This window comes from Fundulus heteroclitus, chromosome 14 (assembly GCF_011125445.2).
Source record: "Fundulus heteroclitus isolate FHET01 chromosome 14, MU-UCD_Fhet_4.1, whole genome shotgun sequence".
In the NCBI taxonomy this organism is placed as follows: domain Eukaryota; kingdom Metazoa; phylum Chordata; class Actinopteri; order Cyprinodontiformes; family Fundulidae; genus Fundulus; species Fundulus heteroclitus.
Genome location: NC_046374.1, coordinates 25993311 through 26010681, shown reverse-complemented (window position 1 = coordinate 26010681; position 17371 = coordinate 25993311). Strand labels below are relative to the sequence as shown.

At 43.9% G+C, this 17371-nt stretch overlaps 1 protein-coding gene across 2 annotated transcripts; it reads right to left on the bottom strand.

Annotated features, from left to right (window-relative positions):
* Positions 1-17: 17 nt before the first annotated feature.
* On the bottom strand, positions 18-15945 carry rpgrip1 (RPGR interacting protein 1). Of its 2 annotated transcripts, none has more exons than XM_036146619.1 (31): positions 15609-15945; positions 15099-15238; positions 13806-13859; positions 13612-13732; positions 13247-13452; positions 12462-12564; positions 12231-12368; positions 11992-12097; positions 11882-11905; positions 11645-11791; positions 11492-11565; positions 10125-10345; positions 9934-10040; positions 9801-9851; positions 9549-9728; positions 9347-9464; positions 8311-8474; positions 7891-8236; positions 7666-7820; positions 6188-6420; positions 5990-6105; positions 4920-5134; positions 4782-4838; positions 3173-3333; positions 2850-2922; positions 2655-2733; positions 2445-2530; positions 1420-1609; positions 1242-1326; positions 618-745; positions 18-362 (listed from the first exon to the last, which is right to left on the bottom strand). In XM_036146619.1, the coding sequence occupies exons 2-31, from the start codon at positions 15184-15186 to the stop codon at positions 97-99; spliced, it is 4092 nt and encodes a 1363-aa protein (XP_036002512.1). In that variant the 5' UTR covers positions 15187-15238; positions 15609-15945; the 3' UTR covers positions 18-96. The 2 variants fall into 2 exon arrangements, with proteins under 2 accessions (XP_036002512.1, XP_036002511.1); XM_036146618.1 differs by having other exon boundaries at positions 19-362; positions 12231-12371.
* Positions 15946-17371: the final 1426 nt, after the last annotated feature.

The following is a 17371-nucleotide window of genomic DNA, read 5'->3' as shown; positions in this document are numbered from 1 at the left end:
CTAAAAATAAAGAGAAAAACAGCTTTCTTTTCCCCTAAAGGATTTTTATTCAAGTGCTTTTCACATTTTTAAACAGACAGTTTCAGATATTTTTACTCAGTGGAAGACACTATCATCGTCGTCATCATCATCGTAGTCCAGCACTTGAATCTGATCTTTCTTCTCCTCTTCTTGTTCCTCCTCCTCTTCTTCCTCCTCCTCCTCCTCCTCCTCCGCTTCCTCTTCATCCTCTTCCGCACTTCCTCCTGTCTTACTGTCCCCTCCCTGCTGAAACTCCTGGTATATACCGTCCAGTGCTTTTGCCGCCTCCAGGGACACTTTCAGGTTCCCTATCACCTCCCTGTCTTCGTCCACACTCACAACTGCAGAAGGGCAAAGGACAAATTTAAATGTATTGTAAGGAGTCTTCTAGAGTGTTTTTAAAATGTAGAAAACTTCAACCAAAGAGGGATTTTTAAGTTTCTTAATCTCACGTTTTGTTAATAACTAATTTCTCTCTCAGAATATGAGCATGCAGTGCTCAGCTGTGAGTTAGTTCACAGAAACGCAAACGTTTGACACAGCTGGCACATTTAGCTACTTTAACCCCACCGAGTCCCACAGCCCGCTACACCTACTGTCAATCTGTTGATCGATCACGTCATTCCCTGTGAGCAGCAGTTCCCGTAGGTCCAGGAAAGCGTGTCCCACGTCCACGCACTCTTCTTCGTCGTCCATCGGCTCACTGACCACCGTGAACTTCAACCTGGTCGTGACAAATAGATGCCGACTTAAGTTTTGAATCTCGGCAGTAGAACTATACCGAACACCACGGATCTGGAGGTAAAATGCATAATCCCACGTTCTAAAACGTGGAATTAGAAGTTTACAATCATCTCTGAAGTTGTTTGTTTGAATAATCATACTACCACAACAGGACAACTGTGGCTTGATGATTTGAGAAGTTGTCTTGCAATCGGAAGGTTGTGGGTTTGAATCTAGTGACCCTGTGTCACATGTTGATGTTCCCCTGGGCAAGGCACTTAACCCCAAGTTGCCTACTGATCTGCGTATCGGTGTGTGAGTGCGATTGGGTGAATGCGGCTCCAGTGTACAGCGCTTTGAGTGATCAGTATGACTGGAAAAGTGCTATCTAAGTTCAGTCCATTCACAAAAAGAACAGTTCAAGTAACCCAAGCCGATGTGACTTTTATGACTTTCATGGATGCAAACCTCTAGCCAGATTCTGGCGGACCACCCACCTGCCGTGGTTGGGGTCTGTGCCCTCCAACATCGCGTAAAGATACTGTCTGAGCGGAGCCGACTGGGAGCCGCCCACGTAAATCACTGCGAGAGACAAGAGAAAACAAAAAAACGTGTCATGAGGATCTCCTGAACACATTTTACGCACAGAAACATATAAAAAACACATTCAGTCACCTCGTGTGAAGTTGTAGTGAATCTCTTCCCCCTTCACAGGTTTACGGAGGGACATGGGGGTTTCTGTCGTCTCCATGGGGACGCCCAGGAGCCGGTACTCCACGTAAACCCGCTGCACGGACCGGTCCAGCACCACATGGGAGGACGGTTCAAACGACAGGGACAGGATCTCTACTCTTAGCTTGTCTCCCTGGAAATCAGCAACATTGATGTGTTTGACTGTGCCGTGCAGAACCTTTAACCCCCCCCCCTCTCCTTATTAGTTCTTTGTATGCTAAGTTCATACAGCCAGACTTTTCTGGAGTCTTGTAAAGATGTGGTGAACAGCAGTTCTTCAGAATAACAGTATTCATAAATCATGTCTTGCATGAACGATGCTCCCAACTGGAACTGAATACGCTCTCACTTTCCAATGAAGCCAAATTCTGCACAAAAACAACCCTTCTATATTTGTTGCAATTTACCAGAAACAAGTCAAAGATTGAGAGAAAGGCATGCAGGGATACCAGCTGAGATCAGACCAGCTTAAATTTGTAAGATTTTGAAGTACAGGTGGTTACATGCAAATGGCCCCCCTCAGGCAATGCTGCCCTGAGCAAAAAGTCACATTGGCAACTTTAAAGCTGACGGTACTTAACAAAATAATAATAAAAATAAAATTCAGTATAGATCTGACCGGACAGCAGAGATGCAACCTCCTTTAGTGGATCATCTGTTATGTGTAATAGCTCTGAGAATCATCACATGATACTTTAAATATTATTTTCTTTCTGTCAAACTGTTGTTTTTACTATTTTTCACAGATTTGACTAACGTGAAAAACACACAAATACACGGGCAGACTTTTAGAAGTCCTGTGGAAATATTTATCCAGACCCCTTTTAGAGAGTTTAAGAAACTCTTTGACCTTGGGAGTAAGATTCAAAGGAATCAGGATTGACTGAGGAGTTTTTCATTGTACTGTACATCATAATTTCAACCATTTACTACAAGTACTTCGTCCTTAATTCTCAAATATTTAGTACCTTCCTCATTTTTGGTTTTGGTGGTATGATTATTATGTCGCTCTGTGCAGAACTGGATTCTGAAGATTCAGGGGCTTCGCTGTCGTCTGCAGGAGCGTTAACAAAAAACAAACAAAAAGCACATTTAAAGATTTAAAGGTTTTTCTTTTCTTGTTTAAAAATAGTCGGTGGAAGAGGTCTCTAAATGACATAAAGCAACTGCAGGATTACCGCTCTCGCTCCTCTCTTCTTCCTCTCCTTCTTCCTCTCCGTCTTCGACCACAGAAACATGATCCACAGAAGGAAGGTCCTGGAACAAAAGCAAAAAAATAAAAACAAACCCCACGTTTCACAGACTATCTTTGCAAAGCATTCTTTTAGAAAGAACAGAACTGTATGTAGCTTTTAGAAAGTGATGGAGCGGACCTGAATCCCTGCATCGGTGGCCGAGCTTCCTCTAGACAGAGTTGATCGTCTGGATGGTGATCGGATTGGAGATCTTAAAAGGAAGTATGTTTCACAATCTTTTTTTGGTGGTTAATCTCAATGCGTGTAACAAAAATGTACCCCAGAGAGTGAAGCATCCTTTAATGTTTCCATTTCTAACTAATTTGCATTTATACAGGGTTAGTATTAACATTTTTTGTAGCAGTTCTGTAAGACATATTCCGTTTTTTTCTACCCGTCTACACGAAACCTGTATGTAAAATAGCTGGAAGTGGTTTTAAAGTAATAACTGTGCCTCTTACTTATAGGACGGGGTTGTCAGTCTCGGAGCTGGGAGGGAGGGAGGCGTTCTGGCTTCAGGGCGCCTCTTGGTGGATCTCCTCCGGTCTGCTGACGGTGGTTTCACAGACGTGATTCGCTCCGGTTGCAGATCCTGTGAGCTTTTCTGTTTGGCAGGTGAAGACTGATGGTGTATGTAGAAAAATATGTTATATATACATGCAAAGGAAAAATAATGATTTGCAAAAAAAAAAGAAAAAGTTATATTTTCTGTAATACATTTTAAAATCATATACTTTTTGTTTTAACCCCAAGAGTGCAGAAACACACACAACAGATTACACACTGGCATGTTTTACTAAGCAACAATAAAACCATGTAGAAAAAGCTGTATGCCAATAACTAAGTTCACCCTAGCTGCTTCTATAAAGTTTAGGAGGGAAAATAATAGTTAGGTATTGCTCATCAAATGCACTTCATTAACTGCACACAAGCGTTTTTGACAAACTCTGTAAAAGCAGTGTTTGAAGTTCGCTGGCCCGGAGAATTAAACACTAAAACATAAATGCATCCACAAAAAACTTAGAGAAGAGATCACACTGCTGCCAGACTGAGATATGTTTAAACGCTGCCATTTTACAGCAGAAAAATCTGTTAACAAGTGGAAATCATTTGCAGAGAGTTTCCAATATTCTCCTTGCGTGGACGTTACAGAAAATTCACCTCAAGACTTTGCAGGATCCAGAGCAACAGTCCCATCGCCTAACCCTGCAGGCTTCAGTTGGCATGTTACATTTTAAGCTCAAGAAGAGACACTTTGCTTGTTTGGAAGGATTTCCAGGAGATTAGACTCTTCTCTGTAAAGAATATGGCAAGACGACTTACACTGAAGTGATCTGAATGAATCACAGGATGTCTGGAGCAGAAGTTTATATGACAGACGAGAACAAAGTAGGCATGTTTGATGATAATGCAAACCATCGTGTTTTGAGAAAACCAAATGCATCATATAAAACACCTCCTACTATCAGTCAAGCATGAAGATGGAAAGGGGGGGGGGGGGGGTGATTTGGACTGCATTCGCAGCAGGACCAAGATACCTTGCGATCACTGAGAAGACCACAAATTCTTCTGCAGACCAAAGGGTCAAATGTGAGACCATCTCACTGAAGACTGAACCTTCATCCAAACTGGATCATCAGCACAAAGATCCCAAACACAGCAGCAAATCTACAACAGAATCACCTAAATTCCAAAGAATCCAGGTAAGGCAGCGACCCGTCTAAACTAGGCTTAAATGATCTGGTGGGACCTCAAGAAAGGTGCGCAAAAAAGAAACGACTGCAAGCAATGACAGATAAAGTCAGACGGAGAGTTATTGTTGCTAAAGGTGCGTCTGCGAGTTGTTGAATCATGGAGTGTACTCATATTTTTTACACACAACTCTTCCAGTTTTGACTTGTTGCGACAGAGTGGAATCTGCTGTGTGTTTTTTTTAACCATTGAGGCCAGGTTTAAATAGTTTTGGAACCAGGTAAAGAATAGATAATTTTTTGAGTCACATCTCAAACCCTTAAAAAAAGATATCATACTTTCCTTTTACCATGACTGTAAATAAGATGGATTTCTTACCCAAGCTTTTGTCTCTTCCTGCACAGCTTTAGTTTCTCTGGCTTTCAGATCCTGAGTCTGTTGAGGCATGGAAACAAGTTGAGCTCTTCAGAGCAATATTTGGAGATTTTTTGACCCAACAGAAATAAATTACATCACCTTTGTTCTTGGCCTGGCTGTGGGCCTCTGAGGTGCTTCCTCCCTTCTCCTGTCTTCCCTCTGAGAGTTTTTCATCACCCTGTCGAGTTCGTCTTTTTCCCTCCCCCATCTGTCCTGTAGGCCGTCTACCGGCGGCTGAAATGGGTACTTCCACTTCATCATGACTCTGACCATTCCCCGAGGTCCACCAGCGGGATCTCTCAGAACATAATCACCTGATAAGACACAACAGCAATATTCAAAAGCAGCGAGACTGCAGCTCTTTAAAGGAGACCTATTATGCTAAATTCCTTTTTTGTGCGGTTTTGTACTTCCATTTGGGTCTCTGCTGCTTCTGGAAACCGTCCAAGTGCTAAAAAAAGCATCCAGACGTTTTTTTTTGGCAATAAATAAATGTTCTGTTGGTGCCTGGAAAACGAGCTGTTTCAAAAACCTCCCGATTATGATGTCACAATCGACGGGCACAGCCCCTCACCTAAATACCAAAGCACATGGCAGGATTAGCTAAAAGTTTGGTCCCTACTGTTCATTGTAAAGCTGCAGATGCCGGAGATGTAAGTACTTAATGATGTCTCTTGTGTGTTTTGCATTGCTGTTTAGCATGAGCATGATTTGTCATTTAGCATAAGCTAACAATAGGCAACAGTTAGCCCTGTGTCCATTTAAAAAACCACATCCTGCATCTCTTCTGGTTGTGCAGGAGGCTCCATTTCTTCAGCTCCTGGGTCTGACTCAGGGTCAAAGTTGTATTGTTGTACCATTTTGCAGCCAATTTCACATGTATAAAGTATGAGTGTAGACATTGAGTTGATGGATGTGGCAAGCAACAGCTTATTTGCATAAAAGTGACAGATCCCTGAAACAGCTCATTCTGAAAGGAGCTCAAAATAGGCGAAACTGGGGATGTGAGTTCTCATTATCTGAGAATGATTTTGAAAAGAAAAATTGAATGAACATGTTGTGCAGCCCATAGACATATTCTAACATGTTTAAAAAGAAGCATAATAGGTCCCATTTAATCATTGTCTATGTGTAAGCTTGAAAGTGTTTTATTCTTCTCACCGCCTCACCTCTGATCTCTCTGCCCGTCGCCAGCGCTCTTAGTGGGATCGGCGTCTTGGCCAGGTAGGCTGGCGGCACCTCCTCATCGCTGTCATCAAAGACATACACCCACAGACTGCTGGACCTGCCCAACGCAAACTGACCTTTACCCCAAAGACCTGTACAATCTTATTTTTTTTAAACTTTAGAGGCTGCACCAAGCAAACCTGAGGTAGTTCAGGACATCCGTTGTAACTGCCAGAGGGAAGCTGGTGACGTCGTTGAACACTGGGTCAGTGGAGCACTGGACCGTTGGCGAGACGTGAGGTGGCAGGTCGTACAGCCGGTACGTCAGGTAGGCGTCTGGAAGGAGTCCTGGCCAGCGGGCGTTGAGGCCCACGCAGCGCTCAAGCATCACCATCAGTTCATTGGGGATCCCACCGCCATAGTCATGTAACTCCTGCCGTGAATCACATTAAAGGAAAAATATTAGCAGAGACCATTCACTAAAAATGAAAGCCTAATAATCTCAAAAGAGCGAAACACATTTCCTAAACAAATCTTTAAATCAGTCAATTTTGTTATCAAAAAATGTTTTTCTATGGAACCATAGCCTGTATAACAACACGAAATGGAGCTTTCAGATGACCTTTTTGTTTATTAACGGAAAAGTAGCTTTTCAGACCAACCTTGCTCTATGTGGAAAACTAAATGTCCCCCCTTAATGTTACTGTAAATTAAAGGGGAAATAAGCAATACTTTACCACTAGGTGGTGCTTGAGCACTGTCTGTAGACCAAAACAAGATGTGTGACAAGCCGGGTCTCTCTAAGTTTACTCCAGCTGCAACCCGGTAGCCCGGTCAGCCAGACTTGGTTTCGCTTTCGCTTTGCTAGACAGTCTGGAAATGCTGCCATGGAGCCCACTTTCCTGATACAGACCAATCACAGGCATGGGTGGGCTTTATGAGTGACGTGACGTGCAACGAGAATCCCTCAGCCAAAACAAATAAGATGGCCGCTGCTATGGAATGTTCGTTTGCCAGTTCCTCTGTTGAATTACATTGTGAAATGTTGACAGCGGAAGTCTGATTGTGTCTTTTTTAAGTGACGTCTGCAGTTTCTCTGATTGGTTTACTTTGCGCCTGTTAACCCCGACCCAGAAAAAGCCCTCGAAGGGAGCAGTCCCAGACTAACTTCAGCCGTTTTGTAGAGAGGCAAAAGTTAGTCTGCCTGGCCTGGCTAGCAACCCGGCCCGTCCTTTCTCTTTTCACGCATCGCCTCCTACACGCATATTTGCAAAGGATAAATACACAGCAAAACAGCCTCTCCTTTCAGAGGAACGTTTCTAGCTCTCCGCCATATTGCTCCAACGCTGCTCTGCTCTGACGGTGGTATTTTAGGGTAGGGAGGGGCTAAGCCCTGAGTGGCAGCTGTTCACATGCACGTACGTGCACGCGCGGCCGGCCCGTCTATGTAAACAAGAGACTAGAGAACAGCAGAGAGAAGTGGTGTGACTTCATACCCTAGTTCATCTGAAATATTACTTTTAGTTCTCACATACTTATTTTTTCTATCTAAAATAATACAATTTTGCATATTGCTCCTTTAACTATGATTAATTCATTGTGTACTTTTACATGCAATTTGATCACTCACGACCTGTTAAAAGTAGTCCTTCATTTCCTGCCTCTCTCTCTGTTTTACCTCTTGGCCGCTGTCTTGCCAGCCCTGTGGGATCTGAAGCGGACTCCTCTGCATCCTCCTCTCTGCTCCGATCTCTGCCACGTTGACGATGGGTTCAGCGGGAGGGAAGAGGCGCACCCAAAAATCCACAACCCCCATTGCTTCCCCCTCATTCCCTGAGAAAACAGGATTAGCAGTGAGAACAGGAAGAGAACGAGCATCAGCTGCGCCACGTCGTAAACTCACCGGTAATACTGGCACTGCCGCAGATCTGTTCTCCTCTCCTCTCCATGGCGCCCATGAGTGACATGCTGCCAACGCCGTGGGTGACAAAGCGGACCCCACCCAGCGCCTGGTGGAGCTCCAGCCGCACTCTTGACCCTTGTCCTCCCAGCCGGCCCAGGTCCCGGACTGTCAGCGCGTACCGGGACGTGAAGCCGTAGTTGGGCTGGCTCCCAGACACCAGCGGGGTGGAGTGCATCTCAAAGTCCAGCAGGCTGTAGGTGCAGAAGGTCACTACGTCCTGATGTTGCCCCGCTCCTGGATGGAGGCTGCTCATGATGCGGAGCCCCGTCGGGGTGAAGGTGGCCGCCTGCCGGTACAAAAACAACTCTTAGTTCATCAGCAGTTTATAGGCAAAGCTCAAAGGACATGAAAGGGTTTTACCTTAAGGTGGATCTCCAGCAGGGACTCCCCAGATTTAAGCTGAGAGAAACAAAGATCGTCCTCTGTGGGTTGAACCACCTCCTGATCTCCGGCCGGCCAGGTGTACTGGACCGGTATGGTCCGCTTGTAGTTCCTGGGGCTGTAGGCCAACTCTTTCAGCTGGGCTTTGGATTCAAAGCGAACGAGACAACACTTTAAAAATGCAAAGAACACACTGGAAGGTTTTGTGTCTGTTGTCCCAATTATTTCACAACAAGAACATAGAGACCTATGGACATATAAACTGAACATTTTTCTAAAATGTTGATGGGTTTGCATGAGGATAAGTATTTGTTTGTCACATTTTGAGCTAGACTGTGATCCAGATGTTGAAAATGGCCACCCCTACCATATATGGGCGCTGATGTCACTGGATAAATCTAACCCGAGAAGAGATGGAGCCACTCCTGAGGAGGTGATGGCGACCCATGGGTCCTCTCATGCCACACCTAGCTCTGAATTTAGTGATACTACATGCTCTAATTTATAAAATTAAATCTATTAATCAGCTAAAGATCCTCTGAATGCTTCAAGATTTACCCTTTAATTTGGGAAATTTCATGTATACATTTTATTTCTTTACCTAATTAATCACCAGGTTATGTTAGTGTGACGACCAATAAACTGTGTTTTGATTCTAAAAGATAATTTTTATCCAGTGTCAACCGAATAACTACATTTTAATACCAATATCCTCTTGATCCTTTTGATGAAATGTTCAATTTGGGCTCTCTGATAATAAAAGATTTAGCCTTCAGATTGATTATTGAGACTGATAAATAAAACATTTATTTTGGATACTTTATTTATACTCTTTCCAGATACACACATGAACACAGATGACACCCAAAGATCGACCAGCTATCCCTTTTATGATTTTACTTTTATTTAGCAACACCAAGGGGACCCTATTGTCAGCAGATGTCAGGATGACATGACAGCTTGCTGCATGGTGATGAGATCAGGGCTTTAATATAACCAGACGTTGTGCTTCTACCTTGCAACGTGTTGATCTGCAGCGCTCTCTTCGACAGAAGCCTGTCTTTCTCGGCCAGCCTCCTCCTGCTCTCCTCCGTTTCCCTTTCCGCCCTCTGGTTGATCAAGTTCAGCTCTTCCTTAGAAAGAAAACACACCCCTGGATCGTTTCAGCGCTCAGACAGCCGGTGCAACCTGCGCTCATCGCCCTGGCTGCATTGTACCTGCAGGTCTTTGGTGATCTTGTGCTCCAGCAGCAGCAGGTTTCTGGTTTTCTGCAGCTCCAGCACCGTCTCTGCGTGGGACGCCTGGAGGCTCGCCAGCTCGCGGGACGGATCGTCCGGCCCGCCGTCAGGCAGGAGGAAGCCCAGGCCCTCCCTGCTCTCCTGCTGCATCCTGAAGGCCTGCGGTTGGAAAGGAAACATGTTAGGAGACGTTTGTTTCATCGTCGTCTGTCTGGAGAAACTGGTACAAACCTTGATCTGGAGAAGAGTGATGCTGAGATCCTCAACGCTCATGTCAAAGCCCTGGATAGGGGAGGAAATTTGAGCTACACGAGGAAAACTTAGAGAAAAAACGAGACTTATGGGTTGTTGGTTCATTTCTGACCTTGGTGACGGAGTCCAGGCTGTCCTGCAGAGACGAGACCTTTTCTCTGTACTGGTCAAGCTCTTTCTCCAGTTGCTCTTTCTTCTCTCGCATCACCACAGACAGCTCTAGATGTAATTAAACATTTACTTTTCATTTTTGCAGCATCATTATGGTTTTGTTTCACGGAACATTGAAAGCTTAGGTCTAACCTTCCTCCCGCTCCCTCTCTTCCTCCAGCATCTCCTTCTCTCGCCTGAGTTTCTCCTTTTCCAGCTCCAGCTTGCTCCTCTCCTCCCTCTCTTCCTGCAGCATCTCCTCCAGTCTCTGAAGGAGATCCGGTCTGACGATGTTCTCCACCAGCCTCTCCTTCTGCTCCGCCTCTCTGTGTGTTTCTGCTCGGGCATCAGGGGGGTTCTGGGCAGACAAAGTGCTGACACACAGAAAAAGGACCAAAAATAACCACGATTCTAACTTAAACTCTGACAGGAAATAATGATCCAATCTTTTAATAAATTACATGTATTTATGAACACAACACATTCAGAATAAAGTCTGATAATTAGAGTCTATCAAAAGTATTTACACCCCTTCAAAATATGTACATTTTTGGAGCATAAACCAGAATTTCAACGTATTCATAGTCAAATAAATGTATTTTTCTTCAGAGAAGTGTGTCATGCATTTCCATTCTGTCACAATAACAGCTGTAACTCATCTGGGAAAACGTCTTTACTGGCTTTGCACATCTAGGAGATGCCATTTTTGCTCATTCTTCTTTGTAAAATATCACAGCTCAGTCGTGGTGGAAGGATTTGTCCCGTAAACATACATTTTCAAGTCTTGACATGGATTCTCAGTTGGATTTAGGTCTGGACTTTGACTGGGCCATTTTAGCACATAAACATGCGTTGATCTAAAACAATCCTTGTAGCTCTGGCTGTATGTTTAAAGTTGTTAGATAATAATAATAATAATTGAACTTACAATGGAGAAATTCACTTCTGCATCTTAACCCATCCCCTTGGGGAGCAGTGGGCTGCCACTGTGCGGCGCCTGGGGAGCAATCGGGGGTTAAGGGTCTTGCTCAGGGACCCAGAGTGCAGGCACTGGGGATCGAACCGGGTACTTGCAACCTTCTCAGAGCACAAACGCACTGCGAAAACCACTAGGCCAACAGCTCCAGATGGTGCTGATTAGAGTAGCTAAGGCCTTTTGGGGCCTAAGAGGTTTCTTGATTGGACCGATTACCCGGACCTGTCTGCTGTGTTCCCCGGTCTTCCTGATGCTGTATTTCCTAACAAATCCGCGAAGCCTCCACAGAACATCGATTTTAGATGATATCAAGGTGGACCAATGGCTTTTATTTAGACCTATCCCAGTAAAGGTGCTCAATATAGATGTCTGTCACATTACTTTGTGTTGATCTATAAAATCCATTGTGGTAATGTGATACAATGTGAAAAAAGCATGAAGGAATCTGTGCGTGCACAATCTACAGCATTATCTCAGAAACCATAGCAGCCTGTTGCAAAGACTAGAACCAAAACCTTTAAAGTTAAAGTTTTTAAAATCCTACCTCTGCACTAGAGTGTCATAGTTGTCTTTTATCAGGTCCCGTTCTCCCTCCAGGTCCGAGATCCTCTCTTGGAGCTGAAGTATATTTACGAATAAGCCGAATCATTTCCATACCGACAGCATCACGAGTGATCCTCAGGTGCAGAAATGTTACCTTGTCCAGGGTCTGCAGAGACAGAGACGTGGTGCTGAGCTCTCCCTCCAGGGTCAGAGCTTTCTGCCTCTCCTGCTTCAGCTGTTCACTCAGCTCCTCCACCTTCTCCAGCAGAGCCGCCTGACTCTCCCTCAGCGCCCGCTGACCCTGCAAGGAGGACAAAACGCAGGATCTAAACTCACGGAGAAGAATCCAGATCATTTAAGAGGCTTTATCAGTTTATGCGAAGGCCTTTACCTCCTCTAGCTGATTCTCGTACGCCTGGGGAAAGACACACAGGAGGTTAGCGAAGTTGCGACGAGGAAGGAGACGACGAGGAGAGTTAGCGGAAGAAAAGAGGATCTCACTTCCTGCAGCTCAGCGAACTTCTCCTGGCTCACCCTCAGGGCCGCGCTCTTCTCTGAGAGCTGCTTTTGTAGACGGATCAGATCCACATTCTCTCTGATTGTGGTTCTGACAGTAAATTACATCCCATTCAGTCATAAATGCACTTTAGTAATAAACGTGGGGATAATAGTTTTTTTTTTATATAGGGAAAGGAGGAAAGACAAATCACCAGCCGGGTCTTTATGTATCTACGTCTAACCTGTGTCTGTCAGCCTGTTGCTTCCTCAGCTCTCTGACAGCTCCCTCCATCTCTTTCTCCCTCTCCTTCAGAGAGTCTCGGAGAGTCTGAGCTGTCAGCTCCAGCTCCGACATCCTCACCTGGTCGGTCATACCGGACCTGCTGTGTGACGGTGGGGTTTTATTTGGGGTTATGTGTAGAATGATGTTAAAGAGAGAAAACGTTGCCGTTTCTGACTACACTTCCACCTACAATCTCTCCATCTCTGCTCTGGTTTCCTCCAGCGTGAGGCCGGATCGTGCCGGAGCGGTCCGCGCTGCCCTCCTGACTGCGGCCTCGCCCTCTGGGTTTTTACCTGAGAACATTAAAGGGAATAAAGCTCACACAGCTCTGTGGAGAGGTTTACACGTAGATGATGGTCATAGGTGTAAAGGCCTTGTGCATTTGGGGCAGACATCCCATATATGTAGACTCTCAGTCCCCCTCTTCTCTCTCTGTGCCCATTTCCTGTCTGATTACTGTGAATAAAAAGCCGATGGCGCCTCCAAAAATTATGTTTTCAAAGCTAGGAACATAGAGGAAGGATTAGTAAATGGAACAACCTTTAAATTAACCAGCCTCGCCTCCGAGCAATGTTAAATGACCGAAACAATTCAAACTGTATGAACTTTGGGGCAAAACCAGGCCAGTGACAGGAATCCAAGCAATCTATGTAAAGACTGATGATTCTTCTAAGAAGAATGGCTGAAGACCAGATTTATGCCAGAGGTTTGCTGGTGGCTAAAGATCCTGTAGTTTCTCTGCAGCTGGCAATGCCACATTTATCCAAGTCTTAGTGGACAGTTTTGACTTTGTGTGCATAAGAGAATAAAGCTCCAAAAATATTTGAACTTTTGCACCCATTCTTTTATAAACCCTTTGAAACAAACACACAAATGAGGATAACGTTCATCTCTCATTTATGCAAACTTCTAGTGGTGTCAGAGGTTTTAGGCAGGGCTGCAGCCGTACTCTCATGGTTTATGCATAAATCTCACCTTTGTGGTATCTGTAAGGCTTGTGTCCTCCCAGGTCCAGGATGTGCTGCTTGGCTATGCTCAGTTTACCCTGCAGCACCTCCTTCTGACTCTCGAGCATGGCCACCCGGGCCTCCAGCTCCTGGATCGCGTCCTCCATGTCCCTCTCCTTGACAGGACCGGACCCCGGACGGGCCTGACGAAGACGCATCAGCCTCGTGGACATCCTGGAGCAAAACACATCTGGTCCAGTATCCAACATAACGTGCTTCCATGTAACCTCTGTTTGACATAGGAAACTATTATTTCCCATCAGTCATCAGCAGTTAACCTGCGTTTATGTTGCTAGATTGCTAAAGTTGGCCCTCTAGATGAACCTTTGTTACCTGCGGAGCCTCTGCTCCTGGGTCCGTGTGTGTTGTCTGAGCACGCTGTTCTCCTCCTGCAGCCGCAGGCAGAGGTCCTCCAGATGCTCCCTGGGAAATCGAAACAGCCGCTGAGGGTCCGCTGGAGACACAAAACACGGTCGTGGTCATTCCAAGGACAATCAGCCAGCGGGTGTTTTTGAAGGTTGTTCTACCTTTCATCTTTGCAGCATGGTGCTTCTTCCACGGCTTGACGTCACGTAGCGTATCTGTGAAAACCGCAAAATTATAGTATTTGCAACATTTGCCATCACTCCAGGGGTCACTGGGCGAGAAGCAGGGTACCCCCCGTAGAGGTTGTGCCTACATCAATAGGTTTGCCCCACTGTACAACCAGCTTAAGCCATGATTCATTTTCCCACAGCCTCCGTAGATGTTTCCAGAATTCTGGGTCCGGTCATCTAACAAGCTCACTCTACAGGTGTTTTGCCAGATTTAGGTCTGCAGACTGAGACGGCAATGAAAACAGGCTGATTGTGGGTCTAATGAACCATTTCTCTGGTCGAAGCCATGACTGGTCGTGAAAGGGCTGAAAAACCCATATTTGGTCATCTCTGGGTCCAACTTCTATTTTAAACATGCTATCATTTCCCAGACTTCATGACGCCTTGCACTCTAACAAGCTTGCAGGACAGAAGAGAAACAGACCCGCAGCATCCCAGATCCTCCGCCGTGCTTAACATTGGCCATTGTTGGACTTTCCAGAATCTTCAACCTTTGCTTCCCAGCTGCTTCGCCTGGAGCGTTTGTTTCATCAAAGCTCTCTCTGAATCTCATCAAACCACGCAGCTCCGGCTAAAGCCCCAGCATAATCTAGAAAAGCTCCACACCTTTATAGTTGTGAAGGTACAATATGCCTATATGCCTTTTTAACACTTTATTGTCACCAAAAAGTGTGAAGGATACTGTAAATCACAGGGAATCTATTCAATTCAATTAAATTTTATTTATATAGCGTCAATTCATGAAACCTGTCATCTCAGGGCACTTTACAAAGTCAAATTCAATCAGATTATACAGATTGGTCAAAAAGTTTCCAATATAAGGAAATCCAGTCACATCAAGTCTCTCCAAGCTGCATTCACTCCTGAAAGAGCGTAGAGCTACAGGGAGAGTCGTCTGCATTGTTGATGGCTTTGCAGCAATCCCTCATACTGAGCAAGCATGAAGCAACAGTGGAGAGGAAAACTCTCCTTTAACAGGGAGGAAAACCTCCGGCAGAACCAGAACCAGGCTCAGTGTGAACGGTCATCTGCCTCGACTGACTGGGTGTTAGAGAAGAACCTAGAGTTTAATCTGAACGTAATTAAAGCTTGCTTAGCTGAGTTGTTTTAAGGGAGCAGTATGTTATTTTGCTTAGATAAACGCTGCACTTTCATATAAAAACCCTAAAAAAACAGAAAGTGAACTCTTTCTGCTTTGCTTGTGTGTCATAAGTGAAGACAAACCTGGGAAGGTGGGCATCAGCCCCCCTCTCATCAGCCCCACGTCCCGCACCGGCAGGTCCCCGGCTGTCTCATCCACCACCGGTGACATCGCACCTTTTCTTCCTCAAGCTCAGCCAATCACAGAGCTCACGTCATTTACTCTGCGAAAACAGAACAAAGTTGCACCGACAGGATGTAAAAATGTTGGTTAAATGAAGGAGCTGATTGCCTTTCATTTTAAACGATCATGCTAATATTGTCTAATTGTCTTTCTGTTTGCTGAATTTTGAACTAGAGCAGTAAAGTTAGAGTCAATCCATTTAACAGCAGTACATCCTTCATTTAGACATATTGTAAATAGCTGCCATAAAAACAGGAAAAAGCAAATAAATGCAACAACACAAATGGCTTTAGTTTTGAGCCTGAATGCATTAGTGAGCAGCTGGTGATACAGAAAGATACAGGCGTACAAAGCAACACAATATAGTCATTTATGAAGTCAAACTATTTGAGTAAATATATGCGACTTACCCTCATCTGTCGTCCATCAGAGTGAGTTCTACGTTTCCTGAAGAGATGACAAATGTTTGCCTGTGTTAGTTAGCCTTTAGGCCTGTGGGATTTCTGTGTCCCCGCCCCTGAGCGCGGATGACACTCTTAATCCCTCATCTCTTTATAATTCCTCCACTGCTTCTTCTTAGACAAACCTGACCAATTCAAAACTTATTTTTGTTCAAAATTACAGGCACTAAAATATTTTTTTTAATGATGGATCCAGTAAAACATAGACAAGAGTGTATGATTTCATTATTAAACACAACAAAAACAATGTGACAGAGTGCAGAAATGTGTCTCCAGCTCCATCTGCCCTGAGGCTAATCCTATTTCTGCTCTAATCTGATCAGCAGCAGGCGTCAGGTTGTTTAACGTGAACACGCGCCGTGACGTCAGCTCGGTTCGGATCCCGTGGAGAACAGGAGATCACTTGCTCTCCATCTTCTCACTCCTATTGGTCCATGTTTGTTGAGAACATTTATTGGAGTAGAGATTGGCTCTTACCTCATAAGTTCTTGTTGACCAATGAGGACATTTCATTTAAAATGCTGCACAGATTTTATCCAACCAACCACTACCCTCAAAAACTCAAAAGTGATATTAATGTTAATTGCACTTTCTGTGACGTTCAAAAAGAAACAGTAGTTAATTTGTTCTGGTATTGCACATAAACAAAGCATTTCTGGAGTCATTTCCTTCCTTTATTAGAGATAATATGTACCCACATATTTCATTATGTTGGGAAAATGTTTTATTCACAGCTACAATGACTATGACAGCGAACCACACGCTTAGATTTTGGTAATTAACCTGCTTCTTATCGTTTCAAAAAAATCTCATACATAGATACAAGTTCTCCAATCAAAAGCCAAACTTCACAGAATTAATTTTGCATGTAAAACATTGTCTCTTCAATAGAAGATGGTACTAATAGGAAAGCATTAAAAAGTTAAATTTATTCCTATAAACCTGATGTATTTTATATAAATCTTGAGATAAACCCCAGGTATTTTTGAGTTATAGTATACTCAATCTGTGTTATGATGTTATCCTTTTTTTTCTTTCATTTTTCTCATTATTGTTTTGGTGTTTTTTTTAGTTAGTTGACCAATATATATATCTATACATAGACAATTCTCTCTCTCTCTCTCTCTCTCTCTCTCTCTCTCTCTCTCTCTCTCTCTCTCTCTATATATATATATATATATATATATATATATATATATATATATATGTAATTCATACATTGGTTGGGCGTGGCCTGTCCAGAAGGGGTGGGGATCAGGCATGGTACCCTGGTTGAATGCCCAAGTATCCATGCTGGCTAAGGGATCTGACCATCAAGGGTCTTGGCATGCTGAGTTGATGACATTATTATTATTGCCACTGTGCCATTATATTTTAACTATGAACCAAGCACACATTTTTATAATTATTTATCAATCGCCCCTCCAGATTTTTTTTCTCTTCTGTGGATATTTATCTCTTGCTTTATTTTCGTATTTATCTATTTTTTTCACTTACCGTATATGTACATTTGACTTTTCTTGCTTATTTCTTTTGAAGTTAAATATTATTTATTTATTTGCTTGTTTTTAGATTTTCTGCATCCATATTTGGATACAATTTAATTATTAACTATATGCTTACCAGTCCCCTTCTTCCCCCTCCTCCCTTCTATAGAATCACGGTATGTCATAATTCCCGCGAGCTAAATAAACATATTCCGTCCCCCTTTA